The sequence below is a fragment of the Manacus vitellinus genome, unplaced genomic scaffold (assembly GCF_001715985.3).
Source record: "Manacus vitellinus isolate BGI_N305 unplaced genomic scaffold, ASM171598v3 scaffold_32_pilon, whole genome shotgun sequence".
In the NCBI taxonomy this organism is placed as follows: domain Eukaryota; kingdom Metazoa; phylum Chordata; class Aves; order Passeriformes; family Pipridae; genus Manacus; species Manacus vitellinus.
Window position 1 is genome coordinate 5,780,719 of NW_021940460.1, and position 24,984 is coordinate 5,805,702.

At 43.1% G+C, this 24,984-nt stretch overlaps 1 protein-coding gene across 1 annotated transcript; it reads right to left on the minus strand.

Moving 5' to 3' along the window:
* Positions 1–631: 631 nt before the first annotated feature.
* Positions 632–19,889, minus strand: LOC103763624 (merlin). The gene is made up of 18 exons (XM_018076586.2): positions 19,857–19,889; positions 18,285–18,402; positions 16,522–16,647; positions 16,036–16,158; positions 12,879–12,962; positions 11,987–12,055; positions 11,724–11,806; positions 10,422–10,497; positions 9,841–9,978; positions 8,009–8,083; positions 7,374–7,487; positions 6,815–6,937; positions 6,022–6,239; positions 5,061–5,163; positions 4,253–4,380; positions 3,530–3,680; positions 2,641–2,850; positions 632–1,674 (listed from the first exon to the last, which is right to left on the minus strand). The coding sequence occupies exons 1-18, from the start codon at positions 19,862–19,864 to the stop codon at positions 1,639–1,641; spliced, it is 1,983 nt and encodes a 660-aa protein (XP_017932075.1). The 5' UTR covers positions 19,865–19,889; the 3' UTR covers positions 632–1,638.
* Between the last annotated feature and the right edge of the window lie 5,095 nt (positions 19,890–24,984).

The window sequence follows — 24,984 nt, forward strand, 5'->3', positions numbered from 1 at the left end:
GAACCAGGGAAATCCCAGAACTCCTCCCCACCATCAAATCCGAGAATGCCATGCTCAGAGTTGCTTTGTGCTGTTTCCCTCTAGGACCATCTCCTATCTGATATAGGACATGGTTCACTGTCCCAAATCCCAGCCAGTGCTCCCTCCCTAACCCTGGGACCTTTTGACAGCATCTGCCTCATCCTTCTGGCATCTCAAACAGCTTCTCCCTCTCACACACAAGGCTGCTGCAGGCAGCTCAGAAGCTATGTAACAGCCAATAGTCTGCAAACATCACGTGCCAGATAGAGCTGTGAGAGAATTAGCACACCCCAACCCACCACCCAAGGCAGCCATTGCTCCCAGGGTTGGGAACACACTCAGGATCACTTATGTCCCTCTCCACGTGGGGCTGCCACGACTGGTACAAGCCTGACACGGAGCTGGCTGCAGTTGCCATCCCCCACTGTGCTCAGCCTGGTGCAGATCTCCGCAGAGATGTGTGTGTTTGTTCTTCAAACCTGCCTTGTTAATGTTGTAGGAATATTGACACAACATTCCCCTCAAAGCTGTTACTAGCAAGTGGAAATTGAAGCTTTTTATTGAACATTTTTTTTTTACTCTTAGCTTTTAGAACAAGATATTTAGCAACATTAACATTCATTTTTACATCACATCACATGCTACTACTTTAGCTGCAGCTGCATATTGTCTGCTTCCCCACAAGCCCTCAGAGCTAAGATTTATGGTGGAACAGACACTTAAACACACACAAACCTGATAAATGCAAGTGGGTTTTACCAATGAGGCAATTTGCTGCATGCATTTCTCCATCAGAAACAAGTCCAACTTCGGCAGACACCAACAGCATCTTTTGTCTTTGTCTAATTTGGGAGTTTCTGTGTTACACAAAACTGGGAAGTCAGTTAATGTATGCAAAGTTTGCTCGAGCAGCAAAAGCAACAGCAAGTGCTTCATCTAGTCAGAGACTGTAAGAGCAGAAGCTTTTCATTCCAAACAAAGGATTCCCCCAGGAATGAGAGGTATGTGAAGATGTCCACTTCTACATCTGGAATTAAAAGCTGAGATTTCTCACAGAGAAATGCAAATCAATTAAGTGATCCAAGAAATGTTTGGGGAGGAAAAGGAAAATATTTGGCAGGCAAACACTAAAATGTTGAGCATCTCTGTGGGAGTTGTGCCCCATGGACCAGACCAAAAACATAATTATGCTATTGTGTAGGTAAACACCAAGCTTGTGTACAATTTTCTCATCCCAAACACCTCCTGGGCACTTGCTGCCTCACATGCTTCCTCCAGCAGTACAGCACAGCACTGTTAAGTCAGTGTGTGAAAACACCTGGGGGAGGAAGGTTTAGCAAAGTGTAAAGTGTCTCTTCAAAAGTGCATAAGCAGTAAACAACACTCCTCTGGGTTTGCATGTTTACCATTGTACCCAGAGACACTGGTCACGTTTTGCAGGGGCAGTTTTAGTGCTCCCAGTTGATGTCCCTGCCTGGAGGCTGAATGGCACCTCTCTGACCACAGTGCCATGTCCCTTTACAGGCAGAGCTGCCCAAGTGTCCTATACAGGTCCATTCTACAGCAGTCAAAAAGAAGGCCACCAGTCCTACCAGTCTGGCAAGGAAACGAGATGCTTCAAATATAGATGACATCTGAATCATGCTGCTGAACCTGCAGGCAAAGCAAAGAGGCAAAATTAGTTCCACCTTAAAGTAAGTCCCTTTGGTCTGGGTCTTCCTTTACCTCCAACTCTGGGGCCTTTTGGAAGATGCCCTGCAATATTTTTTTCTTCCTTCTTTAAACCAGTGTATTTGCCTCACCCCTGCCACCTGGATGAGGTTGGTCTTAAAAGTCACTTCTGTTACTTGCCTCAGAAAGAGCTGATCCCTCATCTGTTGCTACACTCAACTGTGTTCCTTCTAATCACACAACTCTGAAGACTGAAATATTGAATGTTCTATACTAGAGCTTCTAACTGATCCTGAATCCCCTCAGTTTTGTTCATATAAGCCAGCAGCAAATACATGAAGCTTTCTTCATTCCCAATACCTTGCACAAATAGCATTCCCTACAGAAAAGCTGATTTCTTTCCCAGTGTTCAAGACCACACACCCTTCTTGATTCTCCAGTCCAGTGATATCAAAAAGCAGGTTGTTTTTTCATAAAACCCAGCTTATAGCTCTTCTCGACTCCTTGGCAGGGAACACATGGAAGAGAACTGATCTGTTGGAAGCCTGGGTATTTATTGGTGTCTTCCTCCCTGCCTTTTAAAACCAGAAGACAGCCTGTTTTAAGCTCTCTGTACCTGGGGGCACATTTCTCATTTCCAAGCCTGGCTGATACAAATTAAATTTAACACAGATCCTCCTACTGTGCATGGGCATCTCTGCTTCATTTACCAAGGCTTACAGCTTTGCATTCCAGCTTAGATCGTAAGGGAGAGAAAACAGGTGGCCTCAAACACTCCCCAATGATGTGCCAGCACAGGGTCTCCAAAATCATGCAACAGCCCTGCACTGACTTGTCATCTGAGAGGCTGTGACAGAGTTGGACAAACCAGGTCCCTACAACCAGCCATTCTCTCTGGACTCTAAACTTTTAGTCAACATTTGGGAATTTGCTTACAAATCTGATTACCTTTATAATCTGTTTTCTGGTTTCTGTGCCCACACTGTTGGCAACCAATGAATTTGCTTGAGAAGATGACTTTTCCATTGGCACTGTGTGCTGAATTTTGTTGGTACAAGGCCAGCTGCTTGCAGTGTTTAACAAGTAAGCGGGGAAAGGTCTTTGAAGATTTATATCCAATGAATCTCCAGCTTCAAAGGTTTTCATCCATGATGGGGCCTTTAAAAGAAAAGAGCACATGGAAATTTAATGCCCTCTCTATATCAACACTCATTAAGCCAAAAAGAACATCAGATGAATAGTCAGGAAATAAAGGCCATCTTTCCTCATAATTTTTCCAAGCCTCCCATCTCTCTCTAAAACTGTTGACTCAGAGCCATTTTTGCAACATGTGGAACAACCTGCAGACACAGCCAACCCTATTTTCACACTGCTTCAGGAAGAAGTGTTTATATAAATAACAAGCAACTTATGACAAAAACCTGAGTCTAGTTCCTCATTCCTTAAAAAAAAAAAAAAAATACACACCAAGACTTTATGACTTTAGCAACCACAAAGCACATGAATGAGAATGTGATGCAAACTATAGGGAACCACATTTAAATGTGTTAGTTACAACAATTTAGTTTGCTGCAAGACCTTAAACCCTTATTGTGATTTCATAATCTGTAAAATAAGTCGATTATTTCTTGCTTATGGCACGGGTATCACGCCCAGGAAAAACGCCTTAGATTTTGTTTTGACATGAATTTTCCTCCTCTGTGTTCGTGCTTTTGATGTTTTACTATCAGGGGTACTAAAGCCTTGAGCTGAAATACAGCAACTACCTTTGGCACAGCCACACTGTTCTCCTTTATGGTCCATGCTGAGGGAAGGGGCAGGGGTTTAGGGTACGTACATTCCCTAAGGAGCGATCCAAGGAGCCCAGGACTTCATTCCAGTGGGAGTAAAGCCCAGACTGTTTTTCTTCCAGTTTCAAAGCATGGATTTCAGACTTCAGTTCTTTCAGTCGATCTTCGAATTTTCTGCTCTTTTCTAAGTAGTCGAGCCTGAGTCCACACATGGGAGACAAAAAGCTTAGTGACACCACATAGCCCAAGAACAGGTGTGTGTGGAAGGAGGAGAGTTGTTCTCTGTTCCATTTTGGAGTTTGATAGGCAAAATGAAGTCTGGCACATGTCAGTCTGGCTCCCCTGACCCAGTGAGAAGGAGGTTCACCTTCTTCTTTTCACTTCCTAGCTTTTGACCAAGCATTTCCTTCCAGACCAAGGGAGGAAAAGCCTCTGCTGAACTAGCTCACAGCAATACCACACTTTAGCACTAGAGGGAAACTTCTCTCACCAGCTGTCAGTTCAGCAAAGTGCTTTGTCCCTGGCATGCTGCTCCCCAAGACAGAAGGTTCTGCACTTTTCATGGCTTGATGCCACCAGAAAACTCTTCCTGTGTGTAAATAGCTGGTCTTACACAGGCATCATCCACACCAGCTCAGTAAAAGGCCATACGTACAAGTAGGAGGCCATCCCAAGTTATTAAAAGGATGAACTGAGATTCCCAGAGATTTCCTTTCTATACTTTCCTGGATTAACATTCCCATTTACTTACACCACAAGCATACTGATACCTCTCTTTCTCTATCTCAAAGGATAGTCTCTTGAGGTCAATGTCCTTCAAATCCAGCTTTATGGATCCTTTGTCAAAGTTGGCCTCTCTGGTGTCAGTTGGGGAGTACTGCGGGTACTTGGCCACGTGCTGAAAGAGGCAACACAAGCCCTGTCAGTAAGATCTGATTGTTTGGTTTGGGGTTTATCTCCTCAGCTTCTGCAAGAATGCCCAGCTGAGCCATTTCATAAGATTCTGAGACACACAGATGCTCCTGCAGCCCTGTACCCAGCTGAGCTGCTGAAGTCCCCAGCCCACAGATCCAAGGGCAGAGATGTATCCTGGCTGAGAATGGAAATCCATCCTCTGCAAGACTGGAGCAGAAAAGAAAGCTGGGGCACACATCCTTAGTGCTGCCTTCTCGCTGGAGACAGCTCCATCTGCTTTGCCTGATGACACTCATGGGCAATTCCCATGCCAGGATGACACAGCTGGTTCAGTACAACCATCTCCACAAAGTACTGCCTGATTGAAATGGCACAGAGTCAGTATTAGGCATGAAGGCAAGACAGTCTCTGCTCCCTAAGTCCCAACACCAGTCCTGTTTTTAACTTCTGTCTTGCTTTTCTTTACAGCCTGACTCACTGCCCTGAGCAAACACAACTTCCATCCTCTCTACACTGTGTTTATGCACCACTTGGTCCCTCAGGTATTTGTCCCCCAATTGGATGCTGAAATGTCACTACTCAGCTTGATGGGGGCTATAAAAATGCCATCAACATCTGACTGTCTCTGAAGATGAAATGGTGCCCAGTAGAGCAGAAACTTACAGGATAATTAGGCCTGGTTATGTCTAAGAGTTTCTGCTTCGCCTTCCGTTCAGCCTCCCTGGCTTCATGCAGGTCTTGTTTCAGATGCTCTGCTTCCTTGGCTCTGAAAGATAAATATCCTGATGTGAATGGCTGATGATTTCCAGTATAAAGCAATACATGGATTTCAGAGCTATGCACCTCACTAGCTTCCAGAGAACAAGTCCACTACTGTGATAACTTTACCCCAAGGCATGTGTGGTAGGATGGTCACGTGGAGAACTAACTGCACACAGCAGGACACACACTTTCAGAGACAGTCCTGCATAAACTGGCTGAATTAACATGTTTTTCCTATTCCTCATTTCCATGGGCTAAGCTGTGACCTGCTGATAGAGATTCTCCAGGCTGTCAGAGATCCTCCCTGAGGTGGGGAGAGGTGCAACTTATCTGCTCTTTATTTTGGAAAGTTTTTTGGCAGTATCCTAAAACAAGCAGAAGGTCCTTAATAGCAAGGTTAAACATCCTCTGTCAACACTGGCCTGCTCTGCATTTTCAGGCAGCACAGTGTTATGGAACATGCAAACACTTGGAGTGGTTTACACTCCACGTGAGTTTGCCTGGTTTGCACTTCTCAAAGATCTGATGGGATATAAGAGACCTTCACCTGGTATTAATGAAGGAAAACAGCCTCCTAACTCACAGGTATACAGATTGGGAAATTTAGATAGTTAGGTAGCCAGAAAATGCTTCTGCATCCTGGATCTTTCCTACTAAACATCTCTAAAGCTTTGCGTCTTCTCGATCTGCCTCACAGCCACTGGGACCAGGTGGAACAAACAAGATGCAAGGAGGTTTAGTCGCTGTGAAGTGTCACTCCAGGAACAATTCCTCCCTGCTGGGCTTAGCTGTAAGAAAAGCAGCACTCTCTGCACCCAGGCATCCCTGGTGAGACCACAGAGCCCCACCAAGCAAACCCCACCTGCGGTCAGACTCCTTCACCAGCTTCACCGCGATCAGCTCTGCCTCCCGCATCTTCTGCTCCATCAGGCGTTTCTCCTCCTTGGTTTTCAGGGCTGTGATCTCCAGCCTCTGTCGCTCCTGCTCGGCTTCTGCAGCGTTCTGGGCCAGCAGTTTTGCCTCTTCTTCTGCAATCTGAGCCTTCTCAGCCAGCAACTCTGCTGCTTCCTGGGATCGAAGCTGAGAAGAAACAATTTTTTCTTAGTTCCTTGTCTGGCGTCTCCAAAATCACCCCTGCAGACAGGCAGGAAGAAGGTGTCTTTTCCCAAAAGGTCAAGTGATAAAAATGTTATTTCTTAAATAAAAATTAAATATAATTGTAGGGTCTGGTGTTCTTCCTCTGCTCCAGAACTTCCTGCCTCTCACCTCTACAAAGCAAGGAGACACATGTGCATAAAGCTGGACAAAGGTATCGACCAAAAATTGAAGTCAGTCCCTTCAGTTGCCAGTGCACTGTGCCCCTTTCTCCCAATTTCAGCTCCAAGGTTGCTTCCTTTCTCCCCCTTTGCCTGAAGAAAGCACTTTGAGCCAAATACAGGGAGTGAATAGCTCACAGCAAAGGGAGACTATGGCAGAGCAGCATTTTCCCAGGTATTCCTCCATGCCCTTTCCACCAGGGATAAGAAACTCTCCAGCTTTGCCTGAGCTATAATGCCTGGTGTCTCACAGGAGTCATAAGACAAAAAAAAAAATCCTCCTTCCCAAATAAGAAAGCCCCTCAAGCACAAGAATATTCAGATGAACGTGCTGCTCACCAGGGCCTCATTTGCCTGCCTGGCTTCATCTTCCAGCTGGAAAAGCCGCCTTTCCAGCTCTTCTTTGGCTCTCTCAGCTTCTTCTCTGAGCTGCTTCTCCCTGGCCAGCCTCTGATTCTCCATCTGGGAATAGGAGGAGCAACACCACGTTTGTGGGTCTGCAGCAGAATCTCACCTGGGCCTGAGGCAGTGCAGCAAATGCATCCAATGAAGACCAGGCTGCTCTCTGTCTGGGGCACTGACAGTCACCAGAGATGCAGTGATGAAGCTGCTTGCACTTTGCAGCACTGAACTCCTCTAGCAGGTAATACTGGTTATTTCAGACTGCTGGAAGAGCCCTTGGATTGATGTGTTATGTACCCCAAATCTTTGCTATCACCTATTCAGTCTCACAAACAGGACTGACATCCTCAGGTGCCACACACAGGCTGGAGCTGTTCCCACATTCAATCCTGCTGCACTTTCTTACCTCCCACACACACACAAGGCATGGGCAGCAAGGGCACCAGCTGGAATAATAATCACTGTTTTCAACAATACAGGAGCAGAAAGAACCTACCTTTTTTCTAGCTTTTTCTTCCTTGGCTTGTGCTTTCATTTGCTGGATCTCTATTGAGTCCACTTTTCTTCTCCTCATAAATAGGTCATGGTTTCCAATGCACAACTGGAAAATCTGGATAGGAAAGGTAAAGCAAATGTGATTTTGATGTACTTGTGCCCCAGCCAGAGGGACAAAGAGCCCCACACTGGCCTCACAGGACAAGTCAGGATTTCAGCACAAATGCTGGCAGTTGCTTCCCTTCCAAGAAAATCAGCACCGAGGGCAGGCTCACATAACAGTTTAGATAAGTTTGTAACAAGATGAGAGGTTCCTTCTGTCCTTCATCCTTCTCTGATCCCACCCCACACAGGCAGCTGCTTCTGCAGTGGCTTTGCACTTTTCCATACACCACATCCTCCCCTTCCAGTATCTTTTTTTCCCTTTGTGATTTGAGCCTTCTTTCACATTTCACTTTTCTCTCCAGAGAGGGCAGAGATACTCTCCCTGACTCCCTAGACAGCACAATCTCCAGGAAAACATGCTGAAATTCAGTGCTCCCTTACTCTCCAAAGGTTTTACAAGCAGTGTTTCTCACTCAGGTATCAGCCAGTATTACCAAGCTCAGATTTAAAGAAGGAAAGCAGGACACTTACCAATTTGTTCACTTTGAGTTGAGAGGAAAAGAACTTGAAGACTTCTGCTTTTTTGTCAAGAGGTTTGATAGTTAACTATACAGGCAAAATTAAAAAGAAAAAGGAGGCACAGTAAGAAGGAGAAAAACAAAGCTGAAACTATTAATACTAATGCAAACTTCAGCTCATCTCCACTCCTCTCCGGGGAAGCAGCAATTTATGCCACAAATGTGGGGAGAGTGGTACAAAACTGTTTGGTTCCAAAGAATCAGAACCAGGGCTGTTGTTGCAGAGTTTCCTCTGCTCCCAGAGCAGGCTCTGTTAGAGGATAAAGCCTCCCACAGACCCACCCCAGTGCCAGTTTGGATGGTGGTTTTCATAATAACACCACCTGTGCACTGCACACTACAAGAACTCTGGAACAAGCACTGGTTATCAGGAAAACAGAATGCATTACTAATCCCCAGAAGTAGTCACATTCTTAAAGTCAGGGAGATGCCAAACACCTCTCAGAATACCAGTCCTTGCAGGTATAATAGCAAGGGCCTAAAGGACTTGTTCCTCTGACCAGCAGGTAACAGTCCTAGAGCTCCTGCTTTCTCACTTTGTCAGTCCATCCCTCAAGCTGTTCCCAGAGGACATGAAGGGCTTTCATGCTGCCAGGTCAGTACAAACTGCTCCACCTCATACCTGGGGCTGGGTTTGGCTGCATAACAAAATATGGCTCCATTCTTTAAGATCCTGTCTGCTGTGACTGGTGGGTTAGTGTGGTGGTTTAGGAATGGTATTCTCCAGAACCAGGACAATTAGACAGAACTCTATTCCAATAACTCATTTGCACTGTAATGTCTAATTCCAGGGCATCTGAGTCACCAAGATCATGAGGTCCTACAGCTCATTTCACCCCATAGGTGACAACTTGTGAGGAGCAAGGCTGTGATGTGTCACTAAATATTGTAGAGATTTAGCCCAGGGATGCCCAATTTCCCAACAACAGTGAGTTAACACAGTTCATTCACACACCTGAGGGGAAGGTTATTGTTATCAAGGACCAAAAACTCTTTGGAGGCAGAAGACCTGGAGGGCTGCCTGATTTAATGTCCATGCACCTAACTCCAAAGAGCAAATCTCATCTCAGTGTTTTCCAAAAAGCCCAAAGAAAATTGGGAAAAAGGTGTGCTGTCCTTTGGCTGACAAACTCCAGGTATGCCAGTTCCAAAGTAGCTTTCCTGATTTTGTTTTCCTGATTATAGCCTTCCATGTAGCCCACGATTTGTAATGAGAATAAATTCTACCCACTCTCCATGGTACTTCCTACAAGTAAAAGCTCTGAAATCACAGGGAAATTGCAATGGTAGGGTTGTGCTGGAGCCTGACATCACACACTGACAAACTGGCAGAGTTCAGGCAGAAAAAAATGGCTCTCTCCCTGCATGTGTCCTCTTGCCACTGCGCTTCAAACCCCAGCTACGAGGAGGTTTTCCGCTGGGGAAAACGGCATTAAGTTTTTATGGATCATGGAATTCCCGCTGGGATAACTGAGGAAGCCAGGCACGGTGGCATTTGTAATATCTGTCTTTTTCAGAGATCAACACACTTGTTTTGCAAAGGACAAGCAGCAGGGAGGGAACCAGAACAGAGTGTGAGAGCTCAGAGCAGCCCCCGGCGCCTCGGGGAACCGAGGTTACGAGCACATCTGAAAGGCAGGTCTGTTATTTTTAGTTCTGTAACAAAGCTCCCCAGGATTTTCCCCTTCTCCCCCAAAATTATTTAAACAGAGAAAGCTTTCAGCCTGTTCCAAGAATCCCAGTCCACACCCATATAAAAAGAATAATACATCAAAGCCATCCTACCTCTTTCTCACTATAGGAAATGTTTCTGATAGCGCTCCACTCAAACGACTTGTTTGGAGAGAACCTGTTATTAATGCTGTAGATATGAATACCTTTGGCATCAACTCCAAGCAGGAGATCTGTGTGGTTTTTATTTTGCTAAAAAACAAGAGATATCAGTAAATGGCATTTATGGTGACGTTAAACAACCACAGACAAGAACCACACTTGTTTTAATGCATTGATATTTATCTGTATTTTTAGGAAATTGGTGTTTCTACAAAATACAGAGAATGTTGTCACTGCTACCTGATAACCCAAGTCCTCTAGGTTGACTACAGCAGCTCAAACTATTTCTCCTTCTTCCTGTTACATATCTGGAGCTACTCAAGACCTTTGTCTGATTGTAAAACATTAATCTTAAATGTTTTATTCACCGACTCCTTTAGCAGGCAAGTAAAAGTCAGGACAATCACTACACAGCCCACCATCAGCAGGGAAAAGCAGAAGTTAGGAGACCCAGTTCCAAACTCCCTGGAGGATTTTAAAAGAACAGCACCATCACCTACAGCAATTGAAAACTGCTAAAATAAGGCACTTACAGCAATTGGAAAATAATTGACACCATACATTTCCAAGTCTTGGGCAATTTTCAGGTAGTTCATCTCAGCTTCATCCCTAGAGAATAAGGCCATGATTATAAGATTCCTTTCTAACTTTTCTTTCCTGGCTGGTTCTACATTCCCCATCTAGAAATGAACAGGCAATCTGGTCCTTTGTACAAACTTACTTAAATTGTGCCATCTTGCTCTCAACAACAGAAAAAGGATAATAAAACCAGCATCTCAACAGGAAAAAAGACAGTAAAGTTGCACCTATTTTGATTCATGAATCATGTATAGTGTAATCTTTATTAAAATTCAAGTCCAGTCTTATCCTTTTGTTAGTTTTGCCACTCCATCATTATTATGTCTTGGAAACCTACCCTGCTATTGTTTTCCTTTACATGAATATATTTCCTTCAGGAAATAGAGTTCATTGAGAAATGAGTCCTGAACAAACTCTAAACAGACCTTATGGTCGAGGCCAAAGAAGGGTCTCTCCACCCACTTTTCTCCTCTCTTCAAGGTGAGGCATCAATAAGTCTTGAGGAAAATATTCAATAAAAATAGTGCTAAAAAGCCTCTTGTACAGCCAAAGAGAAATTGAGCCCAAATATTCAGAAAAGCTGCCCATGGGTGCCAGCAGCTCCTATTTCTCATTTAATTGAATTTCAGGATGTGCTGAATGTCTTGAAGTAGCTGAATGTCCACGTGGGTTAGCACCAAAAGTCATGATGCTGTGTCTTTACTGTTTTGCTTCCTTTCTAAGTACACTGACACCCTTTTGAGCCCTGGTTCTCACAAAGTATAAAACATATCAGATTCGTTGTTTTTATTCTAGGAGGAGACTGGTGTGACCCAGCTCCGGAAACGCAGCTCCTGCGCAGGACAGACATCAGCAACTCCAGGAAGAAAATGGCCTTAAATGAAAATGCAAAACTCTCAGGGCTACCTGCAGGTTCAACACAACTCACAGTCTGCAGGAACTTCTCTCTGCTGGCATATATGGACCAGGAGGCAGGACTCCTGTTTCAGATGTATTGGGTTACGATTCTCTGCAGGAGCCCTCAGCTTCTCTGTTCGCCTCAAAGCAAGTCCAGTTTACAAGCACCTGGAGCCCTACACAAGACACTTTTTACCCCAGATGAGCTGGTGCTTTTATCCTTAGTGATAAATTAATTAACACAGCTGGGAGACCCGTATTTCTTTGCTCACTGTACAAGAGCCAAAGTTCACTGTAGACAGCAAATAACCGGTGACTGAAATGTGTGGGATTTCTAAAGACTGCAGTGATTTCAGTACCTGGCAATACCCCTGTGCTCAGCATACCAGGCAGTGATCTTCTCTTCCCACATCTCTGCTGTCAGCTGGTACTGCCTGAGGACCTGCAGAGAAAGGAAGAAGGTTGGTGTCCTTTCAAGATCCTCTCCCAGGCGATGTGAGCGCAGCAATGCAGTTCACAGCTCAGTCACTTTGCAGTTTCTAATGCTCTGGTTAATCCACAGCAATATTTGTGTTGCAGAGTAGGTTCAAAGATTTGGTTTTATATAGAATAAAAGACTTACCCTTTTGGGCAAAAGCTCATCATGGGCTAGAAAGCCTGGCTCATGAAAATTTGGGTCGTAGTCACCATACTGTGCCAAGAAAGGAAGAGATAGTTCAGGTTGTTGGATGCAGAATGCTGAAGAACTTGTTGCTTGTGTAGTTTAATGTGATTGCTTGAGACAGACTTTATTTTGGTTCTCTTGTATACAGGGTAACAACATAAACAGGTTCCTCTCATCTGCACAGTCCATGAAAGTTACTTCCAGGCCTCTTGTTATGCACCTGGTTGCAACACAGCCACTAAGGTGGCCTCTAAACTTAGACTTCAGTCCTAACCTGTGGCTCTTGGAAACTGCAGGAAGGAAGGAATCTCCCATGACTTCATACTCTGAACCAGAGGAATGTGAGCTCCCCTGTTCCTACAGCCAACTGCACATAAGCTGAGCTGCTGCAGAGGGTCAGCCCTCCTAAGAAACTGTGTTCACCTCCTGCCACTGGATGAGTTTGACCCTTGGTGGCATGAAGTGAACTATGTTCTGAGAGATACTAAAAAACATCATGTCCTCCCATTGTGAGCACCTTCTGTGTCCATGGCTGTTTTTTAAAATAACAGGAAATAATTCTAGCTGGGAGAAAGATTACATTAAAATGTTAAGTCCAAAACAGTTGGACTGCTGCTTACATTAAAGATTACATTAAAATGTTAAGTCCTCTAAATTTTGAAAGCATAGTATAGAAAAAACCCCTTGTAGTGGCATCTAATGCTTATTTTTCTAACTGTGCCTGTACCTCCCAGGATAAACTACTTCTTTCATGGGAAATTTTAACGCTGCTGTGTTTTACACACCACCATGTAGATGTGTTGGCTAAAAAAATTAAAAAGAGTCCATAAGAGACCTTCTATGCACAAACCTTGGCCTGAACAGCATAAGAAGCCAGTAAAACTGTTGCTTCTGGTGAACAATAGATTTCCTCATCCAGGATTTGTTTCTTAACCTACACCGACAGAAAAAGGGAGCAAGTTAAAGAAGCTCAAAATCAGGACTAATGTAAGGCTTGAAATGAAACTAGACATGCCCAGACCATAACTTGGCACCAAACATCACCATTATGAGTTAATAACAGCAGCAATAAATTGGCATTGAGGAACACAGGAAGCCTTTACTTAACATTGCATTTAATGAGACCAAAAATGCCAGTCAGCTATCTCCACACAGTTATATAAGGAGTCCTGTAAAAGAAAATGTTATAAAGCATGATTTTTATTGTCTGCACTTCATTTCTTTTAACAATCCTTTTTCTTTCTGCTTTGGAAAAGTTAGCTTTAGATCATGTCAAACATCAAATTTTAGGTTGGAAGGGAGCTCTGGAGGTCACTTGGGACCCACCAGACCAGATTGCTCAGGGCTGACTGGTATTGCCATGGACATACTGAAACCATAACAGTATGTTCTCAAGCTTTCCAGAATGAGAAAATAAAGGAGTCCTAAAAAAGGGGAGCTAATAGAGCACTAATTTATTCCATTTCAGCGGTCTAAGCACATAGGGACTTAAAATAAAAGCCCAGTATAAATGGTAAAGGGTTCTTTTAATCTGCTTTTCATTTTAATAATCTGTGGTGCTACCAACACCAGAGGTGTGATAAATTGTTTGTGAGCTTTTGTTTGATTTTAAATCAGTTGTGCAATTTTTATTTGAAAGCCCAGAGAGGGAAGGGGAAATTAATCTTCACAAATCCTCCTCTCAGGTGTAATGTTTTTAGCCTAATAACAAGCACAAGACAACAAAATTTTGCGTAGCACACAGACTTAAACATTTCCAAAAGGAAAAATTACTTGTGATAGCACCAAGCTATCTTTACAAATACACCCTGGCACTGCAGGTGCTGTGAACTGAAATGAACCATCAAGAAAGTTTTTCTTTTAAATTTAGTCTCTGCTGAGTCCAATGTATGAACCTGAGTTATAGTACAGGGGAAAATTCTTTCTAAGCTGTTAAAATGGAAAGAATGAAAAGACCGACGAGACTTTTCTTCCAATCTGGAAAGCTCCAGCTTTCATACTCCGTGGTGCATATTGTGTTCCAGAATTTAGAACAATGTAGATAAATCCCCCAGAAGTGTCTGGGGGTTTTTTCTGGTCAGATTTCACAAGGACTTTTTGTTAAACTTCATAAAGAAGGAACAAATTACCTAATCTTTAAGCAGACAACATTTAACTTCAGTCATTTACATTGATTCAGGAATTTTGCAGAAGGCTGTTATGCCCCATTAATTTGCAAAGGTCTGAATAGTCAGTAGAGCTGAAACCTGTAGGCATCCAGATGTCTGTACATGTTTTTCCTATTAGCATCCAGGTGTGATCTTAAGTTCTTACAGTCAGGAAACTCTGCAAGTTCAAATTTGTTTCAGTCTTGTTTTCCTGCTTCGGAATGACAAGAATTTGCTAATTGCATATCTGCTAGTCAAGGCAGGTTCAAGCAGAAAAGAAAAAAAAACAGGGAAAAAATCAGGATTAAAAGACTAGGAAAAGAGTTCTGCCCCTCTCATTCGTTTCCAAAATTACCTTAACAAGCAAATTTCCAAGTGGTTAAGGGTTCTGGATGAAGTTCTGGTTAGTGTATTAACCCTCAGAACAGCATGATTTTCCCATTATTTCATTAACACATCCTCCTCAGGGAACAAGAGTATTTACTGTGTTTATCTACAGCTGCAGACTGAATTTATTCCATATACCCAAGCTACCTGCACAGACACATCCTGCTGAAAGCTACTGGAATAAAGCACCGCACCAGAAGGCTGAACTTCCCGAGGGACTCCCCAGCCACTTGGGAAGGAAGGTGGATGTCCCAGACATTGGAACAAACAGCTGACCAACGAGTGACCATCCAAAACTCAGTGCCTGTGTCCCATTGCTCCAGCTCCAGCCTGTTGCTGCAGCTGTGGAGACACAGTAGGGCTTTCCCTGGGTGATGCATTTTGGTGACGCTCCAAGAATTTGCTCCTTCATCTGCTTTTTAATGGAGCTGAGAAATTGTGTCTGCTGTCTGTTCCTTTCCAAACTTGCTAGATGAACAAACCTGTGTTTCAGAATGGCTGCCAAATTCTATGCTCTTTTACCCCTACAATCTAAAATGAATATTTAAGAAGGCCATGTCAGGGAGTGCTTGTTTGCTAGTGGTTTTGCTTTCTATAGTCCTGCAGAAGATCTCCCAGTAACCACCAGGACTATTTTTAGGAACTCACGAGTTTTAGTTTCAGGGATAGGCTGTAGCCAAAGGTCTTGTTCCATCTGCTGCTGATATGGGTGAAAAACCTTACTGTCCCCAGCTGCTTATTACCATTCCTTCCCTCTCCTCCACAACTGCTTCCACAATTGCCTGTGCAGTCACTCCCCCACAGCCCGTGGACATTTAATCACAGGCCTCTTCTAATTCTGCTCATTTTGAAAGAACAGAGTTAGGGAATGGTTACACAAGAGGTTACACCAGCAGGTCTAAGATTACAGTGACAAGGAGCTGTTGAGACTCTCTTCATCCACCTTATCTGCAGCCAGAGCAGATCAGGTGACACAGTCCTCAAGACAACTTCTTAAACTGATAAAAAGGATGGTTTCACTTATACTTCTCAGCACTGACCAGTTAGGGCAGAAGCCTCACAGTCCTCCAAGCAGTGCCAGCCTTGCATGGTTTTTTTAACAAATACTGTAGGAGCAAAACCAAGTCTGGAATATCCAGATGTGTAATTATCACCCAAACTGCTAGGTGTAAAAGTCATTTTACATGAAACTACAGGTTTCAGTAATTTAACTCCAATTCCCAGTACAAAGGATAAGAGAAGCCATCAAGAGAACAAAAACCTACAGAAGGCAAAACATTCAGCTCACCTGAACAAAACCACAGCAGTCAGGAGAGATATTTGTATTTCATAAAATTAAAATATTTAGAGAGATGCTGATACAGCTGAAGCAAGCAAAATCATTGAGAATAACAGCTGCCAACAAGATCAAAGACAATACAAAAGGACTGGGGTAAATACAGAAGGAATTCATGGTTAAAAATTATTTCTGACCTGAAGGAAGAATAAATGCTGGGTAATTTCCTGTAATAGTTCCTCTTCTACCTTCTCTGGGTAGAATTTAGCCAAAAAATGAAAGCTAATGGGATCTTCTTTGGGGATTTCTTGATCTAAAACCTGTTTACAGATAAAATAAAGTCAGCAGCGAAAATGATACATAAGCGTCTCAAGATAATATTCCCAAGGAAAACCAGAAAGTAGCCCATAATCCACTTAAAGCAGCCTTCCCATATTTTAGCAGGAAGGGCAATGCTGAGTTTTAATCTTAGAGCAATCAGTGCATATAGTGGTGATTAGTGTGTGAGGCTCCAGGTCACATGGGATAGAAGCCACCAGACCAAATAATACGATTTTATTCTTAAAAATGCTACCATGTAAAATTATGAGTTGTCACGTAACACACTCCTTTAGCTCCTGTGCTAGAAAAGGTGAATCTTTTTCATAAGTAACTGCCACACTGTAATATTTTGTTTCCTGTACCTTCTTGTCCATCTTTAACCAGGTGCACATTCCTTTAATTGTGTACTGCAGGCCAAAGAACCAAGTCTCCCTTAAACCAAGTGCTCGGCACACCAGGTCAAACAAGTCCTTTCCCTTCCACTTCATCTAAAAGAGAGAAAGAAAATTAAGAAAAACGGGTATTTTAACACATTAATATTACTATATTAACGTATTAAATGAATTTTTTTTCCATTTGTCTTTCTCCTGGGAACTCTGATTTCACCTTTAGATTTTCAATGAAATATCCCTACTGCTGTGTAAGAGTTACTGTGCTCCACCTCCTCTCCTTCTCCTCCAGAGACACATCCACAAAGCAACTGGAGTTATTTAGCCACAACAGCAAGAACTTGAGGAGCACAGGGGATGAGGATTGTACTATTGATTTCCTAGGACACAGCAAGGCTTTATTAATATTTGTTAAAAAAATATTACTCAATAGTTTACACAAGCTGGAGAGACTGAGGGAAGGCCAGGGGAAATCAAAGCAGTGTCAGGGCACAGGTTAGGAATGCTGAACAAGGAAAGCAAATCCACCTTTCACACACCTCAGGTATTTCAGTGGCACCAGGCCAAGCCTTTGTGCTCCTCTGATTTAAATGAGCAGGAGCCTGTCTTCTGCAGCAATTTAGGAGCCTGGCTCCACAGAGAGCAAACTTTGATTAAAGGTCCCAGATTCACAGACATGATCCTCATTTTTTTTTCAAAGAGGCTGCACATCTGTTTCATCTGTTTGACTACATGTTAAAGAGATGGGTTTGTCTAATTGCCTGGGTCAGCCACTAAAAACTTAAAGGCAATAAAAAAAAAAAAAAGTGAACTTTTAGGCAGTATTTGAGTGGAAAGCTGGAAACCATCCCAGCAAAAGAGCAATATCTGAGGAGAAGGGAGAGATAGCAAAGGAAGGAATACATTAAGCTGGATTTGTTAACCAGGACTCTGATCTCTAAATCAAAATTTCACAACTCTGCCTGCAAGAACTCTAGATCAGTCAAGTCTCATAAAAAATTGCCAGTCCCATAGGACCTCAGTTTTGTAGCTCCTCCAAATAACTGTGTCTTATTTTGCTTTTGCTGGATGATTAGGAATTAATCAGGCACAGTTCCATCTCCTTGATGGTGCAGCCCAATTTATTTAGCAATTGATGACTTGCTATATTTTATTTGAGTCATGATTTCTCTGACCAATTTACTAGATAGCCATAACTAACAGAAGAAAAGCCAGCTTTTTCATTTGATTCTTTTTCCCTTTGCCCAGAGATACCAAACAGCCACTGGAGTTAAAGAAATAAACTGGAGTTTATTGGCCAAATTGAAGAAAATGTCCCAGATCAACTGAGCACAAAGATACCAGTTTATAAATTATTTTATAAGTAACATCTTAGCACCAGCTTTAACCAGATTTCTTCATTTAGGCTGGCACTGTCCTGAAGTGTTGTGTCACTTATAAAGAAAAATAATTTTGTGGAGAAGTAAGAATACATACAAACAAGGCCTGCATTATGTCCTGGAATGCTTATGAAGAAAACAGACCTGCTGCTAATTTAGCTGTGTCAACCACAGGGATTTCATGCAAAGAGCTTTTAATTCTGAATAGTTTGTTTTACAGAAGGAAGCACCTGAGACTAAGTAATCCATGAGAGATCAGTTTTAAGACCATCCATGAACAGATAATCTGAACTTTCAGAATTTCTGCCTTGCTAATACACAGGTCAGTCCCCTCCTCCCCAGCATTCTGACACTTACCTCACAGCTGAACTCCATTTCAGCATCCACTGTTATAATTTTGACTTTAAAAGTCTTCGGCTGTTTCTTCTTCAGGCCTCGGATGGACATATTTTTGAGTTTATGAGGACAGCCACACCTGAAATCAAACATGCATTACACTTAGGGATGGAAATTCAGCAACATTTTCTTGGCTAGATCCCAAAGTAGGATGAGTTCAAACACGCAGAATAAAATCACCTTTAAATATGCATTTCTGTGTCCAAGACAGGAAGAATATTGAAGCAAAAAATACAGTTCGACCTTTAAAATTAGCCTGCTCCTTAAAATAAGTTGCTCAAAAAATGTCATTGCTGTCTCTTCTCAGACCTTGGCAAATTGGTCTGAGTTCTGGGTTCCTACAGTACTAGACAGAGCATCATTCAGGGCTTATATTGCAGGATCCAGCCATGGCTGAGGGCGTGTAGGGAAGCTCAAATCCAGCCCTCGTGCTCCCTACAATCAGCCACATCCCTGCAAATCAGGAATCTCTTGCAACAAAACTCTACAGTGGATGAGTGTTTAGTTTCATAAAAGCAATGCCTGGCTTTCGAATAATGCCAACACAGATATGACATTTTTCATCCATCCCCATCCAAGAAAAAATTCCCTTTCTCAAAGGTCAGGTACCAACACCAAATGCATCTACACTCAGTGGAACACCACAAAAATGCAGCCAAACCTTATGACGTCAGATCATCAGCTCAATCCTGTTCCATCAGTTATGGCTCCTTGAGCAACTAACCTATTGGATTTCTTTATAACATGAGATCTCAGCTCCCTGAAATGATACAAATGCCAAAAATACATGCAGTGAAATTAAGTTGAATTTACCACGTTCTCTTGGGCTACCAAACTCACAATGATGAGTTATTTAGAACAGAATTTTTCCCAGGGAAGTTCTTGTGAAATGAATTTAATTTTGTCAAAGGTGACAGAAAATTCCTTCACAGATCTTCTGTTCTAAATGAAATCAACTGCATGCCATCCAAAATATTGATGAGATCTGCTATTTCCACAGCCACAAGGGCTTTTTGTGGATACATTCAAACCAAATATTGAAAGCTGAGGTTAAATGACAGTGTGAATCTGCACTAGGCAGTTCTCAGGTGTTTATTTCTGAGCACAGGAAATCAGCCTGTAAAGTTCTTTCTTCTTTTTAGTTTGTAAAATTAACAGCTCAGACTTGCACGACCCAGTGAGTATCTGTGAACTATACAGGGCAAGAGACTGGGATTCTTGGTTTCCTACAATATAAGGCTATTACAGTGTGGCAGACTTCCAACCTCTCCTTAAGAAATTCCAAAATAAAGTTCTAGTTTAAACTGAAAAGTTCCATTTGCCTGAACCTTCCAGGATTTTATAAAATGTCTTGCCCCCTTCTTTGCTCCTTCTGAGCTCTAAACTGGCTTGCAAATGCAGTGATTATTTTCCACTTGCTTTGTGCCCCTCATCCAGAAATTTTAAGTAGTTAAATAGGCAGTAAAATCCATATGGAAGTTTTTCTTTTCAAACTGTAGGGAAGCTGAGGCAGAGAGCACATGGGTTAGTTACCAAATCATATGGACATCAGCAGCAGAGGTGAGAACAGGTGCTTGAGGCAACTCAGAGAAGGGAAGAAAAGCTTGTGAGGAAATTCATCTTTCTGACACCAGTGAGAGCAGTTGAGTTCTCCTCTCCCTCCAGCTGGTTTTGGTAGAGCTTCTGCCAAAGTCTTGCTTGGTTTTGGGGCAACACACTTCTGGAAGGACAATGTGCTAACTGGAAACAGTCCAGAGGAGAGATCCAAGGGCTAGAAAATCATCTGTGGTAAAATGAAAGTACTGGTTAGTACAGAGAAAGGACAGGTGTGGCGAGACATTATAATGTCTGCTCTTCGTGAGCACAACAGTCAGGACAAGGAATAATGGGCTTCATTAAGTTGCAGGCAGGAAAAAAAAAAATCAAGAATAACAAGAATATTATGATGCTGGAAAAGCATAGAATGGCATTTCTGTCTTTCTGAATTTCTACCCAAAACAGTGTGACAGCTTCTGCTCTCTCCTGAAGACTGGAGGGACCTACAACCCTCAAAGTCTTCCCCCCAAGCTGGTCCTTCTGCCAGTGCCCACCACCAGTTCAAGGAGAGGCCAGTTCACACCAAGAATCAGTGTAATCCAGAGTGCTTCAGGGATGGGCACATCCTCAACCCAAATCCTATCACCCCCAGGGTACCCCCTTTCTCCTCAGGGATTATTTGTTTAAGCAAGTGAAAAGCAGACCTTTGCCACAGAGTTTGTTTCCTCTGTAATTCAGGCAACACCCCAGAGCACACAGCTGAGCACAGCTCAGCTCCTTCCCACTTAGCACAGAAAAGTGCTTCCAATTAAAGGGAAAGGAATATTAAAACCCAAAAACTGACCCCAGCAGTGTGGTAACGTGACCACAGCAATATTGACACTGAGAGCACCATGTGAGGGTATCCAAACCAGCAGGAATTACCCCAGTAACTTTTTGATCTCTAAGCTGCAAGATGCAACACAGCTCACAGCAAAATCAAATTTTAACCTGTTGCATTCCAAAGGTGTTTTGTGTCCAGTTTTCTTCAAAACCAGAGGCTTGCTGTGAATAATTGTACCATGGGATACAGCATTTATAGCATGAGAACTACAGACTTCTGTACAATATTGGAAACACCCCCTTCTTCTGTTACTTCTAAAGAATGACCAGTGGCTGAAGACAAAGGAGAAAAAAGGTTCATAATTCATTTTTAATATGTAACTTGAAACAGCCAGTTGAATTAAACAGGAACTTGGAGTTAGGGCCAGTACAGAACATTCTGAGAGTTTCATATGGAAAACTCTGAACAAATGAAATCTAACAACTGCAAAGAAATGTACTAATTTTCTCAAAATATGAGAAAAATACCAGAGCCCTTCATTTTTACTTTGAAGTTCTTTCATTTTTCTTATATAACCTGGTTGAAATGACAATATAATTTGTTCAACATTTCCAATAGCTGTTTTTTTTTTTCTTTCCAGAATTTTTATTCCATGGAAAAGTACATTCTGACTCACAGTGAAAAGACATTTTTGAATATCAAATTTTCCCGAGAAAAGTAAACTGCATTTTAATCAATAGCACTGGTAAAGAAATTGGAAATGGTATTCACACTGAGCAGCTTAAACGAATGTCAGATACTGACAACAGAAGAAAAAGCACTTAACAGTCCAGTTTTTAGAAAAATAACTTCTTCAAATAAGAGAAATCTTGCTGAATGAGACAATCTGGGTTTGCAATCTTTTGTTTAATGCAAAAGCAATCCCTGCAAACAACAGCATTTAACTGTGAATCACGTGCAATGTGCTTCAAGATAGAGTTTCTGACACCAGGCTGCAGGGATTTATTTCTGCACTTGCCACAGGGATCCAGAAGCAGCAGAATGTGATAGATCAGAGCATGTCATAACCTTTCCAAAGAACATATTAATCCAAAATAGGACGGGGTGATAAAAGATTCCTGTCCAGCCAGAATCTGGGAACAGACAGTTCAGAAGCTGTGAACATCCACAGCTCCTCCTGCACTTTGTGGACACCAGCAGGGAGATGATAAAAGCTTTGTGTGATGAGGGGAACAGAAAGGCAGCGATGAGGAACAAAATGTGCAGGAACCAAACAGCCCCAACTCTGCCTTTCAGCGTGTTCATGTCTAAGATGAAAGAAGTGACATCCACCAGCTCTGGCTGGATTATAGCCTTGTCCCTCATGGACAGTGTGAAACCAGGGCCTGAGCAAAATGTGGGGGAGAAAGGGAAGCTGGGAACAGCAGGGAAGAGCAGGAAGAACTGGCAAGGCAACTCTTGCAGGGACTGATGCTTATCTGTATCACAGCACCAGGTGGGCAGCGAGTTACACCACAGTGCTGCCCTTGTATCCCGATGGGAAATAACCCACACATCAGATACCACTGACTTACAGCATTCACTGACAATTGCAAAGAGAAAAAAACCCATTAAATCAGCATTCCCCCCACCCAAAGTTCAATAACTCCACCAGAATTCAGTACCTTAGAGACAGCCTCAGAGAAATACCTCAAGGAACAAGCTGCAGTTAAACCTGCCCAAGAGTTGAGAGTACATTTTATTTCCAGTTTAGTATTTCCAAGGTGAATGGATCGTTTTTGCAGGGCTCTCCACCGGATATAAAAACTTCACAGGGCACTTGCTTTCAGTGACAACTGTGTGTGAGCTGTTCCCACCCATCACACTTCGGTCAGACACACTGCTGTGAAGAAGCAGCTGTTTTCACACACACACACAAAAATCAGCAGCACTTTTTAAGGTGAGAACTCCTCAGTCTCAGCTGCAGATAGGCAAGGAATTAATGGCAATTGAGACCCCTCTCTTACATCCCCTAAAGCAATCTGCCCTTAAGGATCAGCACATGCACAGGGGCAACAACTGAACCAGCTGCCACCAAAGTCCTTACAGGATCTGAAAATACAAAACCCTTGGGAGTGCAGTGAGGATGAAGGAGACAAGGCTTGGGAAGCACTTTAAGAACCACCACCAGAAGATGCTTGAAGCATCAGCTGCAAAAGCACATTAACATAGATACTACAATTCAAAAGACTCCTGTCATCACTGAAATATTTACTGCAACTCTGAGTCCCAAATTCCCCTGACTCATTATGCTTCTCCCAGTTCCTGAATTTCCATACTTTAGCTCGGAAATTAATGCAAGCAATTTGAATGCAGACAACACAGGAAAGCGTTGTGGGATTTTTACAGTTGTTGACTCACACTCCTGCCTGTGCTCCCTGCCCAAGGAACAATTTAAGCAAAGAATTCACTGTTTTAAAATGGGTCAGCAAGATAAAGGTTTTTCTTACCCCTCGATCTAAAAAGAAGTTACCTAAAGTCACCAGCTGGAATCAAGACTTACCTCACAGATCATTTTTTGAATGAAGAAGGAAAAAAAAAAAATTCTTTTTAATCCAAAACTCCGTATTTTCCAGCAGACATCAACACCCAGCCCTCACAAGTTCTACCACTGAGAATAAAATCCAAGAACAACTTTTCTGCTTGATCCCCTTTCCTTTGTTTCCATGAGCTGCAGCATGTTAGCGCCCTCTGAAAAATCAAAGAATTGCTTTCCCAGGTGATACAAACGGCTCTTAACCTTTTCCTGCCTGCACCAACAAGGCTCCTCCCAGCTCCTCTCCACTGTAATTCAAGTAACAAGGCACGAAAAGAAGAGAAGCCAACGAGTCTTGACTTGGATATCTGTAAGGACTGATAATGAACTTCCAAATAACTCCTTTGATAGTATCTGATCAAACTATTTCAACAGTGTCTCCAGCTGTACAAAGAACAGCCTGTTCTCCCCATACTGGCCACCTTTAGAAGGGAAGCTGCACAGAGCTGTCCTATTAAATAAATATGATTCCCTACCTGCCCTCTTCCTGTGGTGAGAGGTGATGGGACACTAACACCAAAAGAGAACAAGCCTGAAAACTGGGCAGCAGCCAAAATACCAGCAGAAAATTATAAATGAACACCCTTAAATAAAAAGGGATGGCCTCAGCCTGAAGTCACAGGGACAGAGACCAAGAGCATATTATCTCAAAGGTAGTGGTAAAGTAAAAAGTTTTTTTGCCATTATTCAGTTTATAAGTGGTTTGGTCGGGTTTTATTTCCCAGCCCTCTGTTTTATATACAGATTTACAGAAACTAATTATCTTCCAGGTTATGGATAGCAAGGACAACAGGCCAGCTCTTACTTTGTATGGGCTATAATTATTCCAGATTTACGTGGAAAACCTTCAAGATTTGGCTCATGTACACCAGTTAACAGCAGGTGGAAGAGCACAAAACTCGTTCCTGTGTGGACACCTCAGTGCCACAAAGAGAGGTAGTCGTGACAGCCAGCTCCATCCTTGAAATTCAGTGTAAAGGGACCCCTCAGCACTCACCCCTCATCACCTCCAGCCCAACACTTGCCTGCTTCAGGCTTTGTCCAGTCCCACAGCACATCACTGCTGGATGTGGGCAGGAGACCAATTATTTACACCAAAAATCCAGGCTGGATTCAGCTGTGTGAGCCCACAGGGGCCAGAGGCTGGGCAGGGTTCCCCCAAAATAATGGTGCCCTGAAGAAACAGGGTCCAGGCCCAGCACCTGCACCCCAAGCCCTGCTGACTGCAGGTCCTCCTGCCCCTCTCAGCTCAGGAGACACAGAAAAATCCATTTCCATCAGGGGCAGTGCAGAGAGACGACCTCACTTTGACAAGGACATTGAGATACTGGAGCATGCCTAGCAAAGGGCATCAAGGCTCCTGAAGGGTCTAGAAAACATGTCTTTTGAGGAATGGCTCAGGGAGCCATTGTTTAGTTGTTGAGGAGGCTCAGGGGGGGACCTCATCACTCTACAGCTACCCAAAAAGAGGCTGCAGCCAGGTGGGAGTGGGGTCTCTTCTACCACGCCTGTAGTGAGAGGACAAGAGGAAACAGCCTTAAGCTGAGACAGGGGAAATTCAGATTAGATATTAGAAAGTTTTGTCACTGTTAGGGTGGTCAGGCATCGGAATAGGTTGCCCAGGGAGGTGGTGGAGTCACCATCCCTGGAGGTGTTCAAGAGGCGTCTGGATCCGGCGCTGGGTGATGTGGTTTAGTGGTTACACTGGGATAATGGTTGGACTGGAC

Coding starts and splice junctions, on each gene's coding strand:
- LOC103763624 (XM_018076586.2), bottom strand. Junction 6,240..6,814: donor GGCAGGCAAATGAGGCCCTG/GTGAGCAGCACG, acceptor GTTTCTTCTCAG/CTTCGATCCCAGGAAGCAGC. Junction 3,681..4,252: donor TTTGAGATAGAGAAAGAGAG/GTATCAGTATGC, acceptor GTGTGGACTCAG/GCTCGACTACTTAGAAAAGA.